Genomic DNA, 27,960 nt, shown 5'->3' with positions numbered 1-27,960 from the left:
CAGCCAATCCCAGCTAAAAGCACTGGCAGAACTGCTAAAGCACCACACGGGTCTTCAAGTAGCTTGTGAGATTCCTAGTGTGAAGTTTTGACTTGAAGAAAGGCAGTAACTACTGAGAAACACAAACTGATGACTGAAGTTCAAAAACCAACCTCGGGGTGAGATCTGCATTTCTCCAAGGCATCTCCATAGATCTTATTTGGACTAGAAGAAGAGAATAGCTCTTTAAAAATCACATAGAACAAGCCACCTGTAACAGAGACAACAGCAGATGAAATGAAAACTTATGAAACCAGATGGAATTAACGAGAAGTGTCTTCTGATAAAGAATGTAATTTAAAAAAAATAACCTGTAACACCAATTCCAACAAGCACCACAATAAAATAGGTAAAGTCTCTTCCAGCTTCTTTCACTGAAATAAAAAAGATAATAACACATAAGTTGCAGCCTTGGATAACACTTGTATGCCTTTCTTACATAAATGCTCTTCTGTTAGTCTGTAGTTCAAACAACGTTTTACCAGAAGAAAAAATTCCAGTAACAGTTTCCATAATGCCACATTGCTGTAAAACAGGCCAAGGAACATCTCTTACATTGTACAGGTCATGTTTACATGTCAGTGTTAAGCCTTATTACTTTCGGTTTGCCAGATGTTTGCAAGATCCAAAGTAGCAATGACTGCTACTTCTTGGGTACATGAGAGCTAGATTTTTTAGGAACTAATGAGGCATTTAGCACTGCAGTATTCACACTACCACCTAAACGCACAATCACTGCAATCCTTATGCAAAGAAAAGAAGTAAAAATAAAAAAGTGAAAGCTTAAAAGTCACACACACTGAAAATAACCGGTTTTATGAATTAGCAATCAATAGAACAGTAAAAGGGGCAATATTAGCCCCAAAACAATATTTTATTTATTAACAAAACTAACTGCTGTTTGATTAGTTTTTATCTTTCAATTTTGATCTAAAGTACAAGTGTCAGTATATACTTCAAAGTAAGTCATATGAGAGTCTCTCTTTCAAAATATTTGAGTATTTGGAAAGAGACTACTATCTTTTAGTGGCAGTGTGCATTTTAGTGGAGTACAAGTTAAGGAGGAAACGTTAGTAACTATTTCTCCTGCAGTCTTCTAATTAGTTGAAGGCGTTTTTTGTAAATCATTTCAAAGTACTTAAACTTTCTGAGGCTAATTATGCAGTAATCACTTTTCACTGAAGTGAATGAGTGAAGGCAATCCATCACGTGTAGTGACGATTTGGTTGGAGGTGAATTTATCCCAACAGCCCTACAGTCAGGCTGCATGTGATAGGTTTTCCTTCTGAAAAGGAAAATGAGAGTCTGCTACACCTTGTGCCTGATAATTACTTAAATCCACAGATTATTTAGAAGAAATCACATAATTTGTTCTGATTGTGCAACGCATATATAGAAATGTAATAGCTGCTCCAAACAATATGATGCGAAAAGAAACCGGCTCGGTGTGCTGAGATTTATTTTTTTTTTTTTCCTAGATACTTGATGTTTGGAACTACAAAACTTTAGCTGAGCAGCGTACAGCATCCTGCGCCTTACCTTTCTGAGCCGCCGACACCAGCGTCTCCTCGTTCAGTGCCCTTTGCACGGACACATCTTTGCTATCGCCGCCAGGCTTTGCAGCTTTCAGCCCTCCTGCCTGGGTCCCGATTCCCCGACGGGCGGCCCTGAGCAGCAGCTGTCCAGGAGGTCCAAGGTGGGCGGCGCCTTCCCGTCTCGGTCCTCTTCTGGGCGTGGCCAATCCCGGACGAGCCCCCAGTTGTTATGAATAAAAATGGGCGGAGAAAATACTAATCTCCATAAACGCCTTTATTAATCAGCTCTTATTGATATTTGCCCGAGGGGTTTGGTCGCCGTGGAGGAGGAGGGCTTTATCAGCTCTGCTGCATGCAATTCAACAGAGCTGGAGGACTGGCCCTCGCCTGGGGAGCAACCCCAGAGTCCTGACAGTTCTTTGTTTTCTCCTGTGGTCTCATCTCCGGTTTGGTCTTTTTAACTTACGGCTAGTAAGCAAAACCGGAGAAATTAGCTCTTCTGATTCCTCAGGGTCCACACGGCTGAGTATTAGTTCTTATCTGTTTTAATTTTACTTGGTTTTTATTTGATAAGGGTTTTTTTATGTCAGATTTCATCCCGAGACTCTTTTGGAGTCTTTAATTTGCATGCGGGATCACCGGGGCGGGCACTTGAAGCTCTTTGCGGCCACGTGGTAGTCTTTGCCGCAGCAATGGCGTTTCGGTCTCACGCTGCTTCACAGCGGCGGCAACGTTGTGGGGGTTTGGACCGGGCTTGTGCGGTGGGAGGTGGAACGTGGCGGGTGTGGGGTTTTTCTCTTGAAGCGGGGCAGCGGTCCGGCCAGCTCGGGGACGCTTCATCTGGCCGAGGCGGCTGACCGCGTGGCGGCTGCGGGCGGCTCGTACGGGGAGCATGGCAACTGCGGGCAGACGGGGCGGCCGGGGCTCTTTTCTCCGCTCCGGCACGGGGAGCGGCTGCAGTCAGGCTGCTCTTCGGCTGGAACTCTTTGTGCTGAGCCTGGGGGGGGGAAAGCGGCCGGCTCCTTTCCGCTCCGGCGGTGGCGGCGGGGGTCGGAACCTCCCCGTGCCAGACGGCCGACTGCTCCGCGGCTGGAGCTCCACTGAGGCGGGCGGCTCCGCTGCGGCTCCCTCGCCCCATCTCTGACCCGGGGTGGGGGCGCGGCGCCTGAGAGTTCCTTGATGGGAACGGGTTCTCCGTTTTTAAGGTGGTCTGGGAGGAAAGGTGCCACGTGCCACTGAGGTGGCTTTCCACTGTTACATTGTAGGATAAACATTTTATTTTTATCAGGCACTGTTGAGGCCACACCACTGAGAGTACTGTGTTCGGTTTTGACACCCTCGATTTAAGAAGGACATTGAGTTGCTGGAGTGTGTCCAGGGAAAGGCAGTGGAGCTGGTGAAGAGTCTGGAGCACAAGTCTGAGGAGTGGCCGAGGGAGCTGGGGATGTTTAGCCTGGAGAACAGGAGGCTCAGGGGGACTTGATCACTCTGCACAAATGCCTGAAGGTGGGACTCGGCCTGTTCTCCAAGAGGAAATGGCCTCAAGCTGTACTAGGGAGGTCTGGGTTGGATATTAGGAAGAATTTCTTCACAGAAAAGGCAATTAGACATTGGAATGGGCTGCTCAGGGAGGTGGTGGAGCCACCGGGTCTGGAGGTGTTTAAGGAAAGACTGGAATCTGCACTTAGTGCTGTGGTCTAACTGCCGTGGTGGTGTTTGGTCATAAATTGTAAAGTAATCTCAGAGGTATTTTCCAGCCTAATTAATTATGTGATTCTGAGACCCGAGCCCACAGTGCCCGAGAGCTCGGAGCTCGCCGTGGAGCCGGGGCGAGGCTCAGGCACCTCCGCCGTCCCCGTTACCGCCTCCCCCGTGCCCGCCCGGCCCCGCTCCAGCCCCGCCCGCCCTCAGCCAGCGCTCCCGGCCCCGCTCGGCCCCGCCTCGGCCCCGCCCGCCCTCAGCCAGCGCTCCGGGCGCCGCCGTTCCGGCCCACCCCGCCCCAGGGCGTGCCCCGGGGGGTGGCTGCCCTTGTTCCTTCCCTGCCCTCCCCGCGGGCGGTGCGAGGCCGGCGCTGTCCCGTGCTGGAGCGGCCATGGCGACGGGCCGGGGCAGGTAACCGTGGGCTCTGCCGGCCCGGGGCCGCCCGCTCGGCCTTCTTCACCTTTAACGGGGAGGGGGGTTTAATTGTTTTCCCTCAGCTCCCATTGCTCCTCTGAAAAACTTATTTCACGTGTTGCACGGCTCTGGTTTCCAGCTCTCGAGTCTTCGTGGCGAGGGCTGTGGGCATGGTACTCTCCTCTCCTGGCCCAGTGGACGCCTTGCAGTGGAGAACGCTGGTGTTGCCAGGTGCACAGAGGCCTGGGGTTAACACTTTTTTTCCTGCCTGGGGAGCCTAAACTTCTGTGTCCTTCAGCTTGGAGGAGATGCTGTAATGGGTACCCACAAAGTTAGTTTAGTGGCTGCTTTATACGTCCAGGGTAGTTTGGGTTTTGTGATAAATAGGAGGGTTTCGCTGTGGAAGGTGTGATTACCATAATTCTTACAGTACAGGGTAGGCTTTCAAAATTTTAAAGCATCAGTCTTAGAGGCAAAGTTGAGAAAACAGATTTTTCTGCTAACCCATTTCTACAGCCTTAGGTTTCATAGCAGTTTCATTCCCCCTGCTGTTTTTTGGGTGGGTTTTTTTGCCTTTTTTCAACCTGCTAATGGATTGGGGTAATATCCACCCTTTAAAAATTAAATTGAAATAGACAGCTGAAGGAAAAAAAAAAACCCACAACCAACCCATCCAAAACATCATTGTAATTTTTCTTTTTCCCTGCATACGCTTACAGAGGTGGAGGAGACACGTTTTTTCACTACTTAAAACTTTGTGTACATCATTTGAAATGTTTCTCAGAAGACAATTGTTTGCTGACCATCAAAAAACCAAGGCACATTGCAAGTATTATAGGGTATGAAAATGAAAATACTGGAAAAGTGAGCCCCACAGGTTGAAAGCTAATGAAAAAGCAATTGAAGTTGTGCCTCTTGAGTAAGATCATCTCAGTTCTAGAAGTCTCTAAAGAGGGGGTGTAACAGCTGTCATTGACTTTCATCTTAGGCTAATCTGCCCAAACTGTGTCAATGCAACCTAAAAGCATTTTGTTAATGCTAATTTAAAATCTTAGCACACGCAGTACTTGAAAAGTAATTTATGGATTCGGTTGCTGTTTGTTTCTTCACACCTTGAGAATATTTTTGTTTTGGCGAATACAAAAGTTCAGCAGATTTTTTTTAAAATTGAAGCTTACAAAAACAATAGCTATTACATTAAAGTTTTCAAGGCACCCATGGGCAAAGTGTTTCTTCCCTCAGATATTTCTCCCTGGAGTGAAGAAGGGAGAGGTTAGTGGTTAAAATGAGCAAGAAGGACAGTCTGTGCAGTTTATGCTTGTCCAAGGTAGCTTATTTTAAAATCCAGAATCCAGCTTCGTATCTGAATTATTTCTGTGCCTGGAGTTTGTGAAATTGCGTCCCTAGAGAGTATGCCCAAACTCTCTGCTTTCAGCATGGATTTAGGGCAGAATAGCCTGGGATGTGCTGCCCTGGAACATACAGAAGTGATGGCTCTGCTGCTGTTGAACACAACTTGTGTCTCTAAATCCCTTTAACAGCAGTTTGTTACTGCTTCATCATCTAAGTGTTTAGGGCCTCATCATCTAAGTGTTTTTGATAATGATACATTAGTAAGACCCTTTGTTTGATCTCCAGATTGTATTTATTACAAGACTACTTTTTTGTAGTTGTTAATGTAGTTGGTTAGCACCCAAGCTCAAATGTGCATGTCTTTTTGTTAAGCTTGTAACAATTCTTAGTAAAGTGTCTTGGATATTTTTGTTTTGTTTTACATAGCACAGTTGACAATGTAGGCCAGCGCTGTTAATTTATTTTGATTTTTTTTTTCTTTAAGCATAAATCAATCTTAAATCAAGAACTTATTAAATGTATATGATAACCATATACTTCAAAATTAGCTATTTCCCCCCCATATGGATTGGTTGCCTAGAAACCCCGAGCTGGTTTGACCAGGTGTTGGAAATCTGCTGGCAATTTAAAGCGTCAGTAATGCAGTGAATGGGGAGCTCTGCTTGTTCAGTGGCATCCGAGGGTATGAAGTGTAAGGATTTGGTTTAAGATTGAAACTCTGTCCCCATCTTTCTCTGTGGATTAATGATAGGATTTGTTTGCAATTACAGCTGACAAAGACCTTTCTATCAGAAAACTTGGAAAAATCTGTGAGCAGTTGGATTGTAAGAATTTGTGTTAGAAATATGCAAAGTTTCTTCCTTTTCTATCCCAACTGTGATGTGGAAATGTTGCCAGAGCAGGTTCTTTCACCATGGTGTGCAAGAGACCAATCCAGACATGGAGTTATTTGATGTATTTACAGTTCTGCACAGTGCTGGGTGGCATTTAGCAAAGGAAGGAATTAGTTCCTTGGCTACAAGCTACATAATTCTCTTATTAATTAATTTTCTATCTTCTGTTGGTTAACAATTCTCTTGCTTCTCATGCTGATTAGTTTGCATGCTCAGTCTTTCTCTTTTTTGAGTCAGTGGTGGCAGTCTCACATTTCTGGAAGCTGTAGCTGATTTCAGCACAATTGCTGAGTTGGCTTTAATAGTTTCTTCCTTATCTTGGGAGTTGTTCCAGGTATCCCTCTGGCCTGTAAATTCTGCATTCTTTGTGTCCACTCTCAGTGGTCATCCTTCTTCCCAAGCTTTGTTAACCTCTCACTACATCTGAAATCTTTGAAGCGTGTCAAGCTATAAACCTTACTAAAGCAATTCTACCGACAAGTAATTTGTCTGTCTAACACCTAGACATCCCTTAGACCTTGTTAGCTGCTCTCTGTTTCATGGGTTAAATCTCCTTTCTTTTTGTTTATGCTTGAAAGGATACAAATTCTTTTTGAACCTCAGCAGTTTCTGAGGAAGTTTCAACGTATTGTTTTTATCTGGTATCTTTTAATCGCTTAGCAAAGTTGAGTGGCTCAAAAATGTCTCTGGAGTAATGTTGTGAAACAGAAGAATAATCAGTGAGTTTGACTTGCTGCAGGGGCCTCAGTGGAGCTTGGCTGTAGTGGCCACAGGGGTGCAGCTGTCTAAGGGTAATAAACCTCTACCAGATTCAAACTGATTTGGGGGAGCAGCAACACTATTATTGCCTTTGCCTGCTGTGAGAGATCAATCACAGGGTTGACAGCTGTGAGTTTAAATCTGAATCTTCCTGATGCCAGGTATTTTAACTTGGGTGTAATTGTTCAAATCATAATGATTGCCACGTGGTGTATTCCCTGCATCCTGCCTTGGTTGAAGTGTTGTGTCTAGGTGTGCGCAATATGCGTATTTCTTCATTTTGTGAATATGTGTTAACAGCTTTTCCTTCTTACAAGTAGGTTAAGGACCTTTGCTGCCAGGCCTGGGGAATGTTCTGAAAGTGTAAATGCTGGCATTGAAAGTCTGTATTTGACACCTCCCAGAAAACTGAAACGAAACATGAGCTTTGAGAGGTGAGTATGTCTGTGAGTAAGTCACCCTGTAAACTGCCTTTTGACTGCTTGCAGTAATTGTATTCATATCTTGGAGATTTCTATGTCAAATATTCTGAGTTGAAAAGATTTTCTTTCCTGGCCTGCTTTGGGATCCTGTGTTCACCTTCTAATGTTTTCTGGCATGGTTCTCCTTTGTGTTATTTGCTAGGTTCATAAGGATTATGTAGGTTTTCCAAGCCATGTGAAGCCTTCAGCAACTTCTTTGGAAGTCATGGGCAGTGTTGTTCCTTGAGAATAAAAATTGTTATTTTATTACTTCAATAAAAGCCAGATTGGAATTAAACTTCATGTGTTTCTCTTGGTTATTGGTTGTCATCAAGTGTATCTTAGTGTATGGAGAGGCTGAGAATGGTGGATTGGGATAAAAGGAGGGAGGAATTACTGGCTGCTGCATATTTACTGCAAGGTAAATGTTTCTCTTGCTGTTTGGCAGTGAAAGAGTAGTTTCAATATAATTATGAGTTGTTTTCTTTTTGAAAATTAGTTACATTTTTACAAAAAATATTCTAAGACTATGTTACCTGAAAAAGCAATTAGTTTTATACATTTGATCACTACTGTGTAGTGATTTCTCTGTTTTGCATTGGATGGCCAGTTCAGCACCTCTATGCTGTCTGACTGGTGTGATAGTGAGAGAAAAAAGAAAAAAAAATCAGCTTCCTTCAAAGGAGAAAGAATACAGCTGTAAAAACTGCTGTTGAAAATTCTGGATCAAGTATATTATTTTAGCTAATTTGCAGCTTTTTAAGGTATCACTTCTAAATTGTCTCTGGAATGAGTGCACTAATTGCTTTGGACTTAGAGTTTATGAGTTATTTCACATAATAACAGTGCAAGTTTTTGCATGTTATTTCTATGTCAATGTAACTAAGATTGTGAGTTTAATACAAACATTGAGGTATTGGCATTGTTGTGCTACCCTTTAAAGCTCTCTGCTTCTGAAACAGTGTCATAAATCAACAAGTGTTGCAAATAACCCCTTAGTAAAAGGACAAGAGGCACAGATGGGGTGTTGACTTTCACAGCACCTTTTATTTTCAGCAGTGATTTTGATGTGGCCATACTCAATGCTCAAAAAAATTAAGAGTATAAAATGCGTGTATTTTAAACTCTGCAGCTATGAGCTACTGCTCAAATTGTATGAGGTTCATGTCTGCTAATGCAAAAATCACTTTGGCTCAATCCCAGGGTATGTTCTGCTTGTCATGCCTAGACTGGCTCCTGCATTTCAGGCAGCCTTCCAGATGCAGAGACATTGGCATTTTCAGGATATCACTTGGCTCTTACTTTGAAGTTCACATCTTTCTGCTGACATAAATGAAAACTGCACAAGACCCCTGAGCACGTACAGTTTGGAGATGATGATGAGGTAGAGCATGATCTTGCTGTTAGACTAGGACATTTCTGTCCTGGTGCGTTCTCAGGCCAGACGCGGCAGTCAAAAGGGAGAGTGAATGTATCTGCAGTTTTGCAAATGCTGGTGATTGTGGAATTGTGGTTAAAATCATGGTACAAGCAGTAAGGAACTGAAGCTAAATGAGATAGTTTCATATCAAACATAGTTAAAGTTAACAAAGTCTAATAAAACCTCAAACTTACAACTTTTTGTGTAATCGTGCTGTGCCACTGGAATAAGTTGTGATGAATTATTTTAGGCAAATGCCACATACCAAAGAGTGAAGTTACAGCCCAAACTCCACAATTTAACTCTTTAGGTGATTTTTTGTTTCATCTGTTTACAACCTGCTGCTTTCCACCTCTTCTGTTTTTGTCTGGTTTGAAATTAAAATTCTCTGCCATTGTAATTTCTGGAGTTTGCAGGCAAGTCTAACAGAATTCCTCTTTCTCTTCTTTTCTAGCATGCCATCAGAAATGCTGCTGAAGATATTTTCCTATTTAGATGCTGTGTCCCTACTGTCTCTTGGTTGTGTGAATAGACGCTTCTATGAGTTGGCCAATGACAAGTAAGGAAGAGAGAAGGTCTCAGTTTGTGCCCTAGTTGTGTTTACCTGAATTATGAGTCTTTCCAGTTCAGTTTCTCTGATGCCAGAGCACCTCTGGGCAGTTACTCTGCTGAAATTGCCCTGCACAGCGTACAGTACATGTTGCATGCAATTCTAGCTGTGCAGGGCCTGTTGTTTATTGGGGGTTATGAGGCAAAAACTAAATCCAGTGCTTTGAAATGTTGGTGTTAGCACTTTTTTAATTTTAAAATTTCTATATATTTATTTGTATTCACATGGACCTGCAGAAACTTTTCGGTTCAGGTGATCCTTAATGGTGTGTTGCCAGTAGCTTTATGGAATTGTAGCTTTGACAATTTTGAAGTCCTGCATACTTTATTCTTTCATTAGATTTTTGAAGAGGAATTGATTCAATCAAATGATCCACTAGTGGTTTTTATCTGTTGCTCTGTTTGTGACTCTTTGGTGACGTCTAAATGAGAACAAAAGAGACAAAGATAAATACCGACACGTTTTTTAATAAGGATTGCTTATACAGAGTTCATAAATTGCTCCAACCAATATCATGATAATTTTGTGAAAGGGTAAAGAGGAGACACTTGGGTTGGTGTGTGATAACTAGGATCTGGGCATCCTTTTCTTTGTAGGATTCTACTGCATTAGTGTTGTTTGAATGAGAAAATGTCTTCCTCTATAGGAAGTTGCTGTACCAGGTATGAATCTATTTCTCCCTTATTTACTAAAAATTGTGTGGTGAATTAGTTGGTTTACCTTGGCATTAATACCTTTAGAACTGATGAGTTTAAAGGGAAGATCTGTAATCCAGATTTAGGTTTTGAGGGTAGATAAAAATTGCATAGTTGACACAAATTATCAATCTTGGTATGTGTTTTCCACTTCAGGATGGTGAAGCAGGATAAAATCACTGTGGCTGTCCAGGGGAAGATGATTCATCTGTCTCCATCTCGACAATGTCTGTTTCCATTTTCTAATCTCAATAGAGATTAGTGTGCGTGCACAAATGAGACTTTGGAAAGAGTTAGTTTCTCTTATCTAGGAGCCTGACTGGTTCAGGGGGGACCAGGTAATTTCTTCCTGATGGATTTTCCTGGACCTTCTCAAGACCCTGAATCTTGCAGTGAATGAACAGAAGTTTTAATGGGAGTCACTGCATATTTCTGTGACAAATCTGACTGTGGTTTTTAGGATATTTCTGGTGTCCTGGATGTACAGGGAGCTGTCCTTGTTGCAACAGGACCATCAGTCTTTCATTGTGCTATGTCTGTGCTGCCTAATGCAGTGATTTGTCTTTGGGCTGTTCACTTGAACAGTTCTTGGCACTGATGTCTCTCCAGTGTAACTATTGAGGACAAGGAAATGTTTATGACCCTCCCTTTCTGTACCCTCCTTGTCACAGCATGGGATATTCCAGCCTTCCTACCATGCAGTGTGGGAAGTTCATGGGTATGGTCTGCCTGTGAAGGCCTGAGGATTCTGATCACCAGCAGAACGTGCTTGTGTGAGAGGAAGTGAGAGCACAGGGCAAAGTCTTTGCCACTGTGGTCAAGTGATGACTGATGATGATGTGTCTGATTCTGGCATCTGAGTTAGCAGTAGAAGATTTGTTTGGTTTGTTGTAGTCATGTTCAGTAAGAGACCTTGAGATGAGTATTAACAATTTGAGGCAAGAAGGGCAGGGCATGTATTCTGCTGTGAAAGAGGCAAACTTGTGCTTCCCTGTTGGATGCCTTTTTGATTTATCTGCCCTGACTTCTTCAGAAGTTGAGGATGAAGGGGAAGTGATACCTTCCTAAACACTTGTGATTCCAAGTCCTCCTTCATCTTCTTCTCTGTCTCCCTGCCCTAGCTGAATTTTTGAGTTTCTTGAACTAATTTCTTTGCTTGCCCAACACTGTTTTGGGAAAGGAAGATGCAATATGTTTCTGAGAGTGAGGATGAACATGGTAGGTATTTGTCCTTAGTCTATCTTCAGTCAACTAAATTGCCTGAGCCTGCAACTTCAAAATGCAGGAAATGCCTAGTACTAAGCCCTGTCTTTTCAGCATCATACAGTAAGGTGCAGAGTATCTCTCTCCATCAAAGGATATCTTTTTTTGGGAAGGAGTTTCTAGTTATCAGGAAAGTTTTATAGGAGGTTATTTTACTGGGTGTTTTAGGCTGGTGAAGACCAATTGGATGATACACAGCTCAAATTCCCCATGTGATGTTATGTTAAGGACATCTCTCCTTTTTTCATGACTGGACAGTTCTAAACTGCTTTGGAGTTAAAAAAAGAACTTTCCCCCTCCATCAGAAATGTTTTTATACTGTCTGGTAACTTGGCTACCCTTTATGGTCTTAAAGTAGAAGGATTTTAAAACTTTGTTTCAGTTATGGGGATTGTTCTTTATGTTACCCTTCCCACTCTGCTTTTGGTGAATGGAAGGTTGAAAACTCATGTTGACTGTGAACCCACCTTTACCAGTTATGGTAACTTATTGGTCTGTGTGTTTTAGACACTTTTGTCTTAAAAAATGGCAGTGGGGAATTCTGTCTATATCTGCAGAGCAGCAGGCTGGAAGGTTTTTGCGAAATTCCTGGGTCTGCTTGCATCAATAACCAGAGCTGGCTCTCAATATGTGGGGAGTTATTCTCAGTAGCTAATGAATTGAGAATGCTTTTGATGGGTAGGAGGCAGTGTGGGATGGATCTAGTCCTTGAATACTTTAAGGAGAAGGGAAGATGCCATACCATACATGCTAGTGTAAGTTTGCCTGAGGATAAGTGAGAACTGGTAGCCTTGCCGATAAATGGTAGAAAATGTCTCAACTATTTGTTGCCCTCACTAGTAATTTTCTTCAGTGCAGTTATGTACACTGTGTGTCTAGCATTTCAAAATTAGAAAACTTATTGGCAACCTATATTCACAGATTATTGATTGAATTTTTGTAGGTTCCTGGACTCAATGTTCTGTGAATTGTCCTAGAGATACTGGGGTGTGCTAGAGATACTGGGGTGTGAGGGGCTGAAATGTGAACTAATAGTTTTCCTGGCATGAAAGAGATGAACCCATCATTACAGTCACATATTTCTTTGACTTCAGAAAGTCATGTCTTCTCTGGGCTTTTCCAAAGAGAGTGCAGAAAGGATTGAAATTACATTAGTACCACCAAACAAAGGTGATTCTAATTGTCCTCCTCAGCTGAACTGAGAAACTTGAAGTCTACAGATGGTCTTTCTTGAATAGGAGATATTAAACCACTTTTTCCACTAGCTGATTTTCTATGAGGAGGACACATCATTGTTTTAGGGTGGAATTTTCAAAAATTTCTGCTTAACCTTTATCAGTTTTCACTTACTTGCTGACTGACTGTGCTGTCACAGAGCTTCATCCTGGATCCCATATTTTTGAGAAGACAGACAAGACTGGTTTTTTGCTAACACTGTGCTCAGTGGTAGCTGAGATGTGCATGTAAAAATGAAGTGACTATTCTTGAAATTTACTCCTCTTTATTCTATTTTTATTTTCAGTGGAATTTGGCTGAAACTTTATTCCAATTATTTGCAACCAAAATGGAAAATGAAGTCTAAACAAACAGAAGCTGTTTCTTTGGGCCGTGCTGCTCTACATGATAAAAAGCCTGGGTACTGGAAGAAAGAATACATCTTCAAACAAACGTGTGCCTTCAAGACTAGAGTAATGCGACTCGTTAAATTTCTAGATCCTTACACAGGTCTTCCATGTAAAACCAAAGAAGCTATGAAGTAAGCAATGCCTTGTCACAAAGATTTACTTCAGAACAATGTACAAAACATTAATGGCTTGGAGTAGTATAGAATTAGAGCTATAAAATGTATATCATAATGGAATGATGCAATGATAATCTATAAATGACTGAAACTGAGTCGCAGTTAGTAGAAATGTAAAAATTCTGTTGAAAGCATAGTTTAAATTTTATCACTTTGAGAATTTGTTTTTAAACACTCCTCTCCCCTCTCAATTCCTAAATAACAGAGTCTCTGGCTTGAGTTGGATAATTGTTCTAAAGGACAAAAATGGAAAAGAACATGTAGTAGAGAATCCAAAACTATCATTTAAGGACACATCTGTTACCATACTTTGGTATGGTACAGACTGGCCATGCTTGGACATCCTGTCAACCCTAAAACTGTTTGGAGTTACACCATTGCTTCCTGACCAAAACAGACCTCCCAGCAAGAATGGGTGAGTTTTAATATAGGATTTTTGAGGACTTTTTGGGTGTAACTGATTGATAATATGTCTGTAGGACCTATCTGACATTTGTTTGATTCAATAAGTTAACCCTTCATTTGAAAGCCTCCCCGCAGTAGTTCTTTCTATGTTCTTCTCTTTGGTAGAGCTTTTTAGAGAGGAATAGTAGAAATAGTATAATCCAGCAAGCTATGGCATTAATTCATAGGTTAATTGGCATGTGATATGCAGGCTGATAGGTCCTGACTTGGAAAGCTGAATCTAAGCCCTAGAGCATGAAAGAAAAATGTAAATCTAGAAGACTTTATTGTGAGAAATTTAGCTTGGAAGAGTTAATCAGTATTTATGTGGCTACAGTCAGGTATTCTATGTTGTTAAAATTTATTTTCTGTCTGGTAGGTGTGTATATGAATTTAGGGAACTTGATGTTTAACTATGTGTGCAGTCTTCAGTACATGCATATGAAGTCACACAGTCCACAGCATGTCCCTTGTTTTTTAATTTACATGTGTACAGTGGTTTTTGTCATTATATTCTAAAAAATAAATGAAAAGTGTTTATTTGAGGTATTTGGTTGCTGTCAAGGAGTTTTGCCCACATCTGGGCCTGTGTGTATAGTAGGTACAGAGTCAGCTGCCTGCTTCTTACACAAAGCCCCTGGCCATAGAGCTCTGAAAAGAGGGAATTGGTCACCTACAAAACATCTGGTTCTTCAACCATGAGCAGAGTATATACTTATAAAACAAATAAATCAAGAGAAGCCTTTTGTATAAAGTTAACTGAACAAGTCTTGCAGTCAAATTATGTGGGAAATGTAGTTGTTTTACCGAGATGATGATTCATATGTAGAAAATAAAAAAGCTTGCAGGCAGTTGATGTGTTTATTTCACAGAGTTACAAGTTTTAGAAATTGTGACTAGAGATGAAGTCAGTGGTTTCACCAATTTCAGTATGTCATTGTTTAGACTATAAGGCAGTAGTGCAGGGACAGGCCTGATTGACTTAAAGATGGAAAAGGTTGATGTTGATCAAGAAGAAATGTTTTACTGTAAGGGTGGTGTGACACTGGAATGGGTTGTCCAGGGAGGTTGTGGATGCCCCATCCCAGACAGTGTTCAGTGTTTGATTGTAGGTGGTATTACAGTGATACTATGTGGAAGTCTAGGAACTGTTTTGAATATAGTAAGAGCCTGAGTCTGAAAAGGATTTGAGGAAGACTTCTTCATTCTGAGTAGGTAATGCAAACTCTTACTTACTGCCCTTTTTTAAAATGCATCATTAGTTAATAAGAGTGTTCATGAACTTATATTTAAGATTTTTTTGGAGCTAATGGCTTTAATTATAGGTAAAATATAGAAAAAAATCTAAAAAAGGAAAGCTTCCTGTAGCACATACTTTTAATTTATTATATGTACAGTTTGATACTTTCCTTTGAATTTTGCTTCTCAGTGATTTCATCTAGTATCAATAGAGTATGAAAAACAAGTTATAAAGTAATTCTGTATCTTGAAAAATTGGGCAAGTACGTAAGTTCTTTTTTTAAGCATGTTTTAGAAGATCATAGTGTTTTTTATTTCTTTTCTTGTTAGGGGTTGAGATCCTGCTAGTACACTGTGGTTGTTCAAATGTATGGTTTATGATTCTGCATGGCAAATGCTTTCAAAACCATTTTCATCATGTGCTGCTGGTCAGACTTTACAGTTAAAAATGAAATTAAACTGAACTTTTACATGAATAAGGAGACACAGCCTTTTTACTTCATTCTGTATGTTCTTTTCAAAGACCTCGTCGATTTTCCTTGATTGCTGAATACCCTCTTGGCAACCTGACTGAAAGTAGTGTCGCAGTTGGTGCTGATGAGCTTGTCCAGCTCTTCAGTCTGAGTCCAGGACTCTTAGTAGGAATTTGGAAGGTAAGATAACATTTTGTTTCTGTATTTTATTATGATTTGAATGAAAAAAAAAAAAAAATTGGCTTGTAGTTTGGGTTTGAGGAGGGCTTTTTTTTTTTTAATCTTCCTTTTTTTTCCCCTTTGGATTTTGAAAGATCTTGTCTAAACTAGTAACCACAAAACACATGTAGGGACAGTAAGTGGAAGATTTATTGTATCCTGAAGAGCTGTCACAGGAGTATATATACTTTTTTTAAAAATCCACTTCTAATTAAGAGATCAGTTATCTATCATTCCATATTAGATGCTGTGTTCAATTTTATTTATTTTACAGTCTTCACATGCCCAAGTTTGATATGCTAGAATAATTTTAAATGGAATGGTTTGAGAAAAGAAGTGCTTCTTCCTCTGATTCGTGCCATTACCTGCCCATGCCACTCAAAGTGATGAGTTCCCACATAGCAACTTAATTTTAATCTACATCACCAGGTAGCTGTATCCTGCTCCAGCAGCAGGAATGCTGTAAATGGTGCCCTTTTGGAGGTATTAAATTCTTGGTATTAAGAGTCTAGGTTAAGCAGTTAGCCTCTGTAGGGTAAGTGTAGACATGAATGTCTTTAGAGGGCAGTGCCGAACATCTGAAGTCGACTTCAGAAGGAATCTGCATCTTTGCATGGGATGCACTGGCACCTCTGTGTCTGCCTGTGGCTATGTAGCTCTGGGTGCTATGGAGGCCTGTTTCAGGTGTTCTGCTCTTGGTCTGAATTGAGAGGTGGTAGCCCTTTTTTCCTCCCCTCAGCCATGCTCTTGATGTAGACTTAGGTTATTTGGAACTTTCCTAAGGGAGGCTGTGAGCAGTTCCTCAAAGTTGTGTCTAATCTCCAGCTGCAAACATGCTGCCTCAAATGTACACAATCGCCAGAGGCAATGTTTAAAAGTGCAGAAGGACTATTTCTTTCACTCCTACTTAAAGGTAAGAGTGAAAATCCATTTCCTGGAAAACTTGAAAACCTGACTGGCATAAACCCATTATTGGTTGTTTCAGTCTGTGAAAATCTCTGCTAAGTGAACAGCCATTTCTCTCTTATCTTCAGACGTTTTGTAGATGGGTGCCCCTGTATTGTTGGCTCTCTGGTCTTGCTCATGCATTGGCCCCATCCACACTCAGAAAGAGAGATCTTTCAGCACCTGGAAATGGTTCAGTCATAACCAAGTTTCACATCATTGTTAAGAATCGAGTGCCTCACTCCAGTATATTTTCCCTGCTTGCTTTTCTGAACAGCAGTTCTTATTCTCTGTGTAGGCAGAGTAATATGAGGTAGTTAAGTGTCAGTGGGTGTAATAATTGTAAATGCCACACGTCTTGTTTTTTGCACATATCTGCATAACAGAAACCAAGGGCAGGTTACGTGGGCCTTCTGGTATTTGGACAGAGAAAGACTGAGAAATTATGAGATTGATAGATCTCCCTAGTTAAATCTTTTATAGCTGTAATTTTGCACTTTGAAAATACAGGAGCAGTTAAAAAGCCAAAAGTCTGAATAGAGGATGTCATTTTCTGGTAACCCAGAGAGATGAAAACAGTAGTTGCCCACATTTCAGGAGAGTAATAGACTTCTGGCAGGGAATTATTTTCCTATTGACTTCTGTGTTTGGAAATGCAGGATTTAAAAAAATGCATTTAAAGAGAAAAAAAACTTGATATCCTAGTATTGTGTTCTTGAAGTAAATATATACCTCTGTCTCTAGTTTTCGCATTGATGTTTTCTCTGTATAGACATCTGTAGAAGGTTATGTTTTTAATGTTTTCCTAGGACTAAATAGTCTGGTGAAGACATGTTTTTTACTTTGAAATTCACAGTTTCTATTGAATAATTCTGTATTCCTCACTGATGTTAGCCCTCTTTGGAAATAGTTCTTTACATGGGAAAATAATCTTGATGTTTCAGCAGTTGGGAGTAAGTGCAGTTTGATTTTGTTTAGGTATCTTTTTAAAAGTGGTTATTAGAAGCTAGGGGCAATTCTTGGAGCTCTCATAATTTTTGCCTAGACATAGGTAGTTTCCCTCTCTTTCCCTGTAATACAGAAATTCTGTAATCTTTTATGTATATTCTGTACTCTTGTGAAAAAACAGTAAAGGTTTTAGGAGTCCAAGTATTAAAGCAAGCCATTACTAACATTATTACAGTAACTGGCAGAGTAATAAGCGGCAGCATTTATCTATGAATTTTAATGCTCAGAAAGACCTTGTGAAAAAAAGAATTTCCAGATAAAAATACATATACTTTAATTAACTTTTCAGGAGAAAAATGAAATTGCTTTTGTTATGGCGAATCTTCATTATAATCAACTTCTTGAGAGAAGCATTTTGGGTTCTGCTACTGTGTAAGTTTGGTTTTCCTTTGTGGGAAGTAAAGATAACCTTTTGAATAAAGCTTTGAGTTTTACAATTAAAATTGCCTGCTGGTAAGATGCTTATGTTTAGGCAGTAATTAACTATTCTTGTGTAATATAAACAACAGTTACAGTAAATACAAAAATGTAGAAGCATTTTCATACTAAAATATTGCCATCGTTATGCTATTGTGGAGATAATTTAGTTAAAAAAGTGTACTAGTACTGGCTGTATTGAGAAAGTTAGAAATACACTGCCCATACTTTCTCCCTTTTCATAAGCAGTCTTTTTATTTCCTCTTCCTATCTGAAACAGTGATAGAAAAGAGGGAGACATTTCAGGAAGTAGAGAAGTAATCTTTGGCTGTGTAAGAGGGGAGAAAAATTCTGGTAAACTGGTGAGGTGCTTGCAATTATCTTTTAGTCCTATTCAGAGAGTAGCAGGGTTTCCTATTAAGTGTTTGTATATGTGTATATTGCAGTGTATAATGTAATACCTGTTTATACATTATAAACTGTTTAAAAATACAATTTTTTTTTTTTTTTAGCTTTAGAACAGTATTTGGGGAATTTATTTGCCACTCCGCTTTCTAGTCAGATACTTTTGTATCTACCAGTAGTCTTAAATGCCCACTATAACTCAGTGTGGCTCTTCTCTCACAGAATGTAAGATTTAACACCTTCTCTCTTAGTACCAGATTGGATCCTGTGTAGAAGTTGCTCAGTTGCCTCTGGCATGTGGTCACTTCAGGTCATTTATGTGCAGTAGTTATTTAGTTAGGCACAGGCAAAATAATTTCAATATTTGCTATTTCAGAGAAGTCTCTAGAGCTAGTGGGCTTTTAGATTTGTAGTTAAGCTGATGCTTTTTTCTTTGTTGAAGACAAATCCGTGTTTTGAAGTTTAACAGATGTACCTTTTAAAGTTGACTGCCATATTTTCTCCCTTTGGCTGGGCTGAACAGCTGATCAGCAGTTTTAGACACTGTATTAGTTTAAAAGAAGTGTGATGAACTAGAGATGTTTGATTTCAAAACTGTCTTAAGATGACAGTCTCAGTGTAGGGCTGTATGTTACATCTCTATTAAGTCATGTTCCCCCTTGCTAAATTCTATTATTTTTCTTTTTTTCAAGTCAATATACTCCTCCACCTAATCAACCTTTACTGGATGATATTGACTCAGAGTATGGACTGCATGAGTACAACCTGCATCTTGACCTTCATGGCAGAACCTGCATGTACCTGTGTGGATCATTCAAGTGCCTCTTCTGCAGAAAACGTAAAGTTGACAGAACAATAATGTTTGTTTTAGAAATGATCCCTGTCTTTCCTTCTTGTATCCAGTTTCTCTCTTTTAAGGGGTGAAACTGAAATGGAATTTTAAGAGTAAGATGTCTGTTAGTTGTGTGGTTTCTTTATATCTGCATGGTGCTTTGTGTGGCATCCTAAGGCTGCTCTGTAAGAAGTCTGCCCATTGTTACATTTTTATAGTGTCAGGCCTGGGACTGAATTCTTCAGATTGTCAGGGTCTTTTCTTTTAGTTCTCTGCTGCATTAATAATGCGGTGGCATAGCTCTTGGTGCAGGCTGATGTTTCTTTCAGTTGTATTTTATAAAGGAGAGACAGTTTGTCCTCGTACAATTTGGAAGCTTATTTCTGTAGAATTCGCCTTGAGTATACTTTGGATGCACAGACAGATTGAAAATATAGATAAATTTGTAGAAGTTACTGTGAACTTTAAGATCTATAGTTTTTTTTTTGGTGAGCTTGAGGTTGCCTGTTCTGGCATCTCGTCATTGTGTGGTAAACAATTTCAGTCATTTTTTTTAACTGCTGCTTCATTCTGTTTTCAGCACTTCTTTCCATGAGACGTGATTGACCATCCCTGTTATTCTCATACAGCCCAAATTCATAATTGTACTGAGGTTTTGAAAAATACATGTGTGATCTCTCTTTTGACATAACTTCAGCATAAATTCCTACAGCTACATAGCTGTCTTTCTGTAAGCAGAGACAGATTAAAATATTAAAATTAGACATTGTCATGAATTTAATTTAGAATTAAGTACTGTAAATTAATTATTGCTCCCAAATAATTTTTTTTTGTATCGGCAGTAATTTTTTTTATCCACACTCCTGAGCAGTGCGGATTGCAGAACATGTTGTTTTTCGGTCAGTAGAGGGCACTGTTGTCAGACGTGAGCGCTTTTACCGGGCTACAGAATTTCCCCGTGATTTGGTTTGGTTTTTCTCGTTGGTGTTTGGTGATTCCAAGAGCTGTCATTTAGATGGCAGCCTTGTGCAGTGTGGAGTGTAGTAGTCCTTGAACCTGAAATATACCTGAAATACATTTTTCAGATTCCAGAAAAGTTGCAAGCTTAAACTAAATGAATAATTCTACGGCTAAAACTTCAGTGAAAGTCTACGCATGTAGCAAGAAATCTTACCTGAAGTGTTGTGTAGTACAAGAATCCTCTTTATATTATCAGAAAAAACCCCAAAACGTCTCAAAATTGGCAAGAGGATTGAGTTTTTGGAATTGTGTTGGTTGTTCTGGTTTAGCTGAATGTCATATTTTGTTTTCTAAAATGAAAATGTTATGCTCCTAGCAATACAGTTGCACAAGAAAAAGTATTATGTGGCATACTTCCTTTCTTGATACCACTTTCTTGCTGCTTAGAAGCTACTTCCACAAAAGATTAAGCTGATAAGCTGATCTTTATGCAAATTTTAGGAAATGTCCCTGAGCTACAGTTGTGATGCCATCTCACTTTGCAAGTTACAGAATCTGTTTTATGCTCACGAGTGTTTTCTGAATTACTGGTTTTGTGACCTTCAGCAGTGTGACAGCCACCAGATTCTGGTCTCACAGGACATCAGGCAGCTGAAGCCATGGTTCTGCAGACAATAAGCTCATTTGTCAACTTGTCCCTTCCATGTGCTCACACAATAATTCCTTGTGGAAAATGCTTGACTTCCTCCTGAAATGGTGTAGTGATGCAGCATATGGTTGTCTGCTCTCACATTTTTCATTCTAAGTTGTTGTTCATTTTTCTCATTTTGGTGAACATGGTGTTGCTGAATGTGGTGGCCAGGTTTGTCCAGACTGGTTGTGTTTGCTGGTTTGTGTTTTGGTTTTAGGCTCCCTTCTAATAATATTCTTTGTCCCTTCCTCTGGGAGGACTCTGAAGCATGGAAGTCTGCAATGTTCTTGTCTTGCTATTTTTGAAAATTCTCTACTGAGTCCAGTTTTATTTTAAATTATAGACATGCCCATGGCAATTTCTACAACTTGAGGCACAGATCAGTTGTCAGCTATTATACTGTTCTTTTACTTATTTATTGGTTTTCGTTAGGGAGCTCTAGGCCTTCCTAGGTTACCAGAGAATGCCCATTTGTATTTTGCAGAATAACTGATTTATTTGTTCAATATTAATATTTATCTGCTTTTTGTTAGTGTCTATTAGTATTGAGCTTCATTTTGCTACTCTGTTTGCAATTCTTTTTGCAGAATTCTTAATATTAAATTTAAAAAGTTATGTCACACTTCATTGAACCAAGTAGATGGAGTGTATATGGCTTCAGATTTTTTTTCTGTTATTAATACTTACATTACAGTAATTAGCTGGTTTGCCTCTGTTTGGGCTGGGGTTTAGCATTTTGTTTTATTCTCCTTTTCATGTAAACAGAATTGGCAATATGGTCTCACTGGCAGATAGTGTAGGGTGAATATGCTAAATACTTTGTAACTGAATTGAAAATATTTAGAAAACTTTCCTTGTTTTCAGGAAGGTATGACAGGCTTTTCTCCCAGAAGACTCCCAGAAGCTATGAATCCAGCTTCTTAATAAATACTTTTGAAGTGTATTTACCTAGGTTTTCAACTTTTTAAGCACAGCTTTGTACCCACATGGTAGTTTAAGCTTTGACTTTTCAATGTCATTTCTTGTTGATGTAAACTGATGTGATGTGCTTGCAAAATGTGAGAGTTGATTTTTGTGTATTTAGAGAGCTTTTAAGATTTGTTTGTAAAATTTCATATCAAGCTTTTGAAATGTTTTGCTTGACCTTGAAGTTGAAAGTTTTTTTTAAACTTGAATTTGCAAGTTTAAATAACCATTTCAGTGTCTTAAGGCTGGTTGTTGGCACCAGAATTAGTGTTAAGCACAGCTTTTCCTCTGAAAATACCAATCAAATGACAATTTGCAACAAAGGCTTGGTTAGCAAAACAAACTTCCTTGGCTTTTAGCTAAAAAAAGTACTCCGGAACTATTGGTCTATTTGTTTCTTTCCCCTGAAGTTTGTCTACATGATATATGTTCTTTATTACCTTTACTTGGAAATATTTGTTCCCTATAACTTACTCTGCTGCTTTGCTGCTATGCGTGTCTTGCATAAACCAAGGACTAGAGATGTTATAAGGGGACAATGAAACAAAGTCTGGATCAGGCTGAAGAAAGCCCTGTCCAATTTGCTTTCTCTGTGTTTCTCTTCATATGTTTAACATAGCTTGTTCTGTCCTTTAATTTCATTTTCTTATGTGACTGGGGTGAGGAAGGGAAGACTTCAGTACTTAGCCTGCAGTTCCTTGCTTGTTTCTAGGCAGACTTTTCCCTCCTCTGGAATATAAAGACTGCAATGGAGCTTTTATATTAAAAAAACCCATATATAAAGACTGGATTAACCAGCCCATGAATAATTAGCCTTCAGATTCTTGATCTGTTGCCTATTTCCATTCTGGCTAAAGTTAAGAAGTAACTATAATACACCTTAGCCAGCTGATCTATCTAGCAGTGGTGTATTAATGTCATGCAGTGGCAGTGATGTCCTGGGCTTCATTAATTTATTAGCAGAATGCTTTTTTCAATCCATTTTTAATCCATTCAAACTTCATTTGATTTGAATGAGTAAGAGAAATGGCCACTTCCATTCAGACTGGAATTGTGGATAACCAAATAGTCATCTTAGAAAAAAATGCTTGTTGACTGATGTTTTCAAATCTTGTTCAAAAACTCAACTTTAAGTGTGGTCTTTCAGTGGTTAGTTAGTAAACTAAGTAAAATATTTTTACCTTGAATGACATTTTGTCATTGAATTTGATTTACTGAGGTTTTGGAACTGAACCATTTGGACAGGTATCAAGTTAATGCCCTTTTTCTACTTTGAGCTGGGTCCTGGAAACGAATTCTGCTTACATTTTTCTCACTGATTTCTTTTGCACTTCACTGCAAAGACAGTGGGTATCATGGTCCGGACGATTGCATTTTCCTTCAACCATACAAAGTATTTCCTACAAAATATTTCCTGGGCATGGTCACGTTGGTTACTGTATTCACACTCCTATTCCAGACAGTGTCTGTATTGAAAAACCTGCAGCTGCTGTTCTCTGTCATGTGCTGGGCTGCTTCCTCCCCAGAGTAAGTATTCTCTGGACTCCCCACTGGTGAGTGATGCCTTTCCAGCATTGGTTTGTGCCTTGGCTCTACAGCACCAGTTCAGAGAAGTTTTTGGCCTCTGTGTTGAAGTGTGGGCTTTCTTTCTCCTTCACTGCCTCTAACGATCTGCTTCAAGCAGCCACCAAGCAGAGGTTTTGCTGGCACTGCCTGCTGGATGCAGCCATTTAACTCACAGCCAGCCTTTCTGATGTTGCTTCTTCTGTCTGTGGCCTCATGCTGCTACTTCAGCTTGATCAAAGGAGAATCACAGGCAAAACACTTCCTTTTTCACTCTGTCACTTCCATCTTAAACCTCTGCAAGTCCCTTAGCTTGTTACCTTACCATCCAGGACCTGCTACTGGATCCTGACAGGCATTATATTCCTGGGAATTCCTTCTCGCCCTTCTCATTTGTCTCCTGCAAGTCCTAGATATTTTCTTTTTTGTACTGAGGTCTCTAGTGCTTTTGTTTTGCTCTTTTGAGAGAGAATCTCTTGTTCAAGGAAACTTGTCTAAGGGATGTCCTACCAAGAAATCTGCTTGTGTCATGTGATGCTTTTATTTTCACTTTTCTTTGTAGTCAGATTGTGTTCATTATAATGTTCCCAAACTTATAATTAGAATGTTGGAGTCCCTGGTTCCTCCTCTGATAGCAAAGGAAAAAAAAAAAAAAAGTCAATCTCTTCTGAGAGAAGAGATACCAAAGAAATATGGATATACGTAGTAATAAAAAAATCACAAATCATAGTAGTTCTGCCAAAAAAACCCCAAGAACCAGGAGTTTTGGAAAGCTACTTTAAAAAAAATTAAATTCATAATTTAAAAACTTGATTCAAATCAAATCATAATGCATGTCAATTTAAATGATGCAATATCCTTTCTAAGGAGAAATTGTTACCTGTATACCCTTTTTGTTGGGTTGAGTTTCCAGTTAGAGATGGAAGTGTTGAATATGAAATTTACTCCTTGCATCCTTGTGTAAGTTCTTTAGGTGCCATTCCTATTTTTATGCTAAAAAATACAAAAGAATTTTTAGCTGCTATTTCTGCTGTGGATCACAGAATCAAACTTCGAACTGCAACTTAATTCCTCTATGAAGTGCTTGATATTTAGCTGTTGGTGTATGGCAGGGTTTCTTATTGGTGAGTGAGATGAAAAAGACATGAAAAGGAGAACATTTACAGCGTACTTGGACTGAATTTGATTTATACTGCTGTAATGTTGTATATTGTTTATATTTTCAGGTGACATTGAAAATGGATACCTGAGGCTCAGAGTTGTAAACTTGAAGGATAATAGGAAGCACTTTCCTATTACTGGGACACTTGGCATATGCTGGGAAACAGATGTGTTTAAAGGCAATGTAAAGGTCAGAAATATTTTTTTGTTTGTGGAAATGCTTATCTCAAAACAGAATTATGTTTGTGCATCTTAAATATGCTAATTTTAAAACAATTTTTTGATATGTAGAAGGTGTCTGTTACTAGACAAAGACCTGTGTTCCAATATTTTAAAAAATAAGTGAATTTTGAGGAAAAACATTTTCTGCTTTCTCTCATAGTGTGTGGATTGCATGCTAGACTCATTCATGTAATGTGTGTTATCACTCCAGTGCTTTCCACTCAGCAAAGATGCTGTGGCTGACCAGCCTTGCTTGTAAATGCTGGACAAAAAAAAAAAAAAAAGAAAAAATACTGCAGATGTACTTTTTGTGAGGGCTTTTTTTGGGTTTGATGTGAGGGTGGGTTGGTTTTTTTTGTTTTGTTTTGTGGTTTTTTGTTTGTTTTGGGTTGGTTGGTTGGTTGGGGTTTGTTTGTGAGCAATAAGCCTTGAACCTCTGGGGAAATACTCTGCAGTTCTGTGGTGTGTATGCAGTGAAAGTTAGGAACTGCTGGGGAATGTTAAAATGCCAGTGGCCACAGGGAGAAACTACAGACCACATCCACACAGTCAGCACCTAGCTCCAGTCAGGTACATCAGTCAGCTGGATTAACTTTTTATTTTTTTAGAGGAATGCTCACACATTCTGTTGGATAAAATTCCTGAAAGAGTTACTTCAAACAAAGCTTCAGATTATTTCTGTACCTTTTGCAATAGTGGTGAAGGCACATATTTTTAAATGTACTTTATCGGCGTGAATGTTTCAGAAGTTGTAAAAATTCTGATGAATGTAGTTTAAGCACTACTGAAAAATCACTTAGTTCAACACTTGATTTCAAATTTGGCACGTCTTTTGAAAAGACCCTCAAAATTAATAAAACTGCTGTTTCTGCCAATCATGTATAGATGTGGAATGAAATATTGTTTGATAAGGTGAGACTTTTTTACTGAGGCATGTGTTGACAAAACAAGGGACAATATTTTTAAACTGAAAGAGGGTAGATTTAAATTGGACATTGACAAAAAAAGGCAAAAAAATTCTTTCGCCCATGATGAGCATGGTGAGGCAGGGGAGTTGGAATTAGATGACTTATGTAAGTCCCTTCTAACCCAAATCATTCTGTGATTTTAACCCGAGTCTAATCTGTGATTCAGCTGCTTGGCAGGATTTTTTTTTTCCATGAAAATACTCCTGAGTAGTATATAAGAATTTAGGAAGTTATCTGACAGAGGAAACAGCTGTGGCTGTAGTCTTTAGTTTTTCAGTTTTAGTCTCCCTCCTATGTGCATACGGCATAAATTATATTGAGTGTTTGTTTCTACGACAAAATAAAGAATACAATTTTTTTAAATGCCTCATTTTGGGGTGACAGATAGAATTTGTCAGCATATAGCCATGGGTTGAATTCACTGTGGTCTTTACCATAAGTGTCTAAAATTCTTAAAATGTGTGGAGGCCGAATAACATCAGCCACAGAAGTAGGACATTCCAGTACTTGGAATTTATTTGAATTTTGTTTAATACTCTTAAGGAAAACCAAAAAACCCAAAAGCTTTCTTGGCACTTCTGGGTTTTTTAGTAAAAAATTTAATTGCTGAAGTACAGATAGTTGGAAATTGTCATGGCTTAGGAATGGTATTCTCCAATTTAATGTTCTCACTGTAACCACTCCAAATCACACTCTCTACTGGCTCTCTCCCCTTCCTCTGCTCTGTGCTGAGCTGGAGGGGAGAACTGGAGGCACAAAGGTAAAGGTTGAGATAAGAGCAGTTTACTGGAAACAGCAATGGGAGAAGAAAATGGAGAGTAGCAGCAACAAAATTAATAATAAGAAGGTACAAGAGAGGCGAGTGATTAACATGCAAACATGCATGTGAAGGGAGGAACTCAACCTGACCATGCCACAATAGCCTGACTGAGAAGAAAACCTTTTCCTTGCTCCTGGAAATGAGATGAGGTGGTATAGAACAATGTCACTGTGTTAGCCACGCTACCTCCTGGCTGCTGCAAAAATTAACCTGATCCTGACTAGAACCAGGAAGGAAATGCATGGAAACCTCACCATCCCACCACCCAACACCATCCCACTTTACATTTTGTAATTGGCCTTATATATGCAAGTTGTCAGACCAGAAAATTGTAATTCTTTCTGGTTTCCAGTGATTCTGTAGCTCATATAAGTTTATGATACCATCATTATCAGGTTTGGTTTGAATTTTGTATTTTCAGCATAGTCTGCATTAAAAGGCTTAGGGAAACTGTGTGTATCATACTGCCTCATGTTTGTGCCATCTGCCCTTATGTTGTTTGATTGAAGTAAAGTAATAGTGAAAGCAATGTTAGAGCAACAGAAACACAACTATGTAGTACAGAGAAATAAAGCATTCCAAATGAATTTTTTTGGCATGGAATATGTTGGTTTTGGTTTATTTCTGCTTTTGGACCACAGATACAACATAATTAAGATAATTTGATTCATTTAGTGATTCAGAACTCAAGAGAATAAGGAACAGCTGATACTAACCATGACAGACAACTCCTGTGCTTCTAAGGGATATGGGAAACTATCAGTTTGCAAAGACAAAAGAATTGGCATTAACATTTTTAAATTATCTAGTTGTGTAATCTTGTAAAGAAATATTTTCAAGAATTTGTAAGAGGAGGAATTACATCAGGATTATTACTATTACCTTTTTGGGAACTGAAGCTGTGAGCCTTTCAAAAAGTACTGTATACAGCTGGCTTGGAAGGGTAATTTTGCGTGCTCTGCCTTGAGTGGTCCCTGAGTATCTTTGCAAACATTGCTACATTCACACAAGTTTAGCAACTGACATTAAGCTTAGGTTGCTTACTCATATTGAAGGGACTATAATCATTTGAATGGTAAAGTAACTAATAATTGAGAAAAACAGATGTTAAGGGCTGAAAAATGTTCAAGAAATAATGTCTGATTTGGTTTGGCAGTGGTACCTTCTGTACTGCAGTGTTTCATGTCTGTGGGTTGCAATTTTGATTTCTGTAGAAAACCTCTAAGTAAGTATTTCTTGCAATAGGTCAGTGAACCATTATCAATTTTATTTTGAGGTTTTAACCTTTGTACAAAACCCTCTGAACCCTTTATATTTCTTCTAACATCAGGGACAGATCTACTTACTGGGCCATGGGGAAATAATCTCTTCTGCTTGTGTTTGTAGGACTGCTTTGTGATGGATCTGACTCTCTTGGATGAAACTGGAAAGCCCTTCTGGTGTTTTAGTGCTCCAGTCCACATGGGATTGTCTACCAAGTCATCTGGCCTTTATGACTACATGGGTCATATTTATACTGCAGACTATGCAGATTCAGAGGGTAAAGTCTGTGTTGAGTTTGTGTGGTTGGAAGAAACCAAGGAATATATTGTGGTCAGTTTGGTGCTTTATGTAAGCACCAAAAAGGTAAATAGCTGGTATGGAACAAATTACTGACTTAATTAGGTCACTAATTTCCTTGCT

General features: G+C 39.4%; 2 protein-coding genes across 2 annotated transcripts; one reads left to right on the top strand and one right to left on the bottom strand.

Moving 5' to 3' along the window:
- Positions 1 to 12: 12 nt before the first annotated feature.
- LOC310923627 (mitochondrial import inner membrane translocase subunit Tim21-like) lies at positions 13 to 3,668 on the bottom strand (the record flags this gene model as incomplete). The annotated part of the gene is made up of 4 exons (XM_083885551.1): positions 13 to 250; positions 351 to 413; positions 1,579 to 1,766; positions 3,568 to 3,668. The coding sequence occupies 4 exons, from the start codon at positions 3,666 to 3,668 to the stop codon at positions 141 to 143; spliced, it is 462 nt and encodes a 153-aa protein (XP_083741677.1). The 3' UTR covers positions 13 to 140.
- Positions 3,155 to 27,960, top strand: LOC310923626 (F-box only protein 15-like). The gene is made up of 10 exons (XM_083885550.1): positions 3,155 to 3,686; positions 7,015 to 7,128; positions 9,030 to 9,134; positions 12,666 to 12,899; positions 13,150 to 13,359; positions 15,151 to 15,280; positions 17,562 to 17,644; positions 18,787 to 18,932; positions 24,333 to 24,457; positions 27,664 to 27,960. Exons 1-10 carry the CDS (start codon positions 3,667 to 3,669, stop codon positions 27,931 to 27,933), a joined length of 1,437 nt encoding a protein of 478 aa, XP_083741676.1. The 5' UTR covers positions 3,155 to 3,666; the 3' UTR covers positions 27,934 to 27,960.

Source organism: Zosterops lateralis (genome assembly GCF_965231275.1).
Source record: "Zosterops lateralis genome assembly, contig: HAP1_HAP1_SCAFFOLD_148, whole genome shotgun sequence".
NCBI lineage: Eukaryota > Metazoa > Chordata > Aves > Passeriformes > Zosteropidae > Zosterops > Zosterops lateralis.
This window is presented reverse-complemented; position numbering and strand designations above follow the sequence as displayed.

Excerpts from the sequence above, each read along its gene's own strand:
- LOC310923626 (XM_083885550.1), top strand. The coding sequence starts at position 3,667 with ATGGCGACGGGCCGGGGCAG. Across the intron at positions 7,129-9,029 it reads CGAAACATGAGCTTTGAGAG|CATGCCATCAGAAATGCTGC; the intron begins GTGAGTATGTCT and ends CTTCTTTTCTAG. Across the intron at positions 15,281-17,561 it reads TCTTAGTAGGAATTTGGAAG|GAGAAAAATGAAATTGCTTT; the intron begins GTAAGATAACAT and ends TTAACTTTTCAG.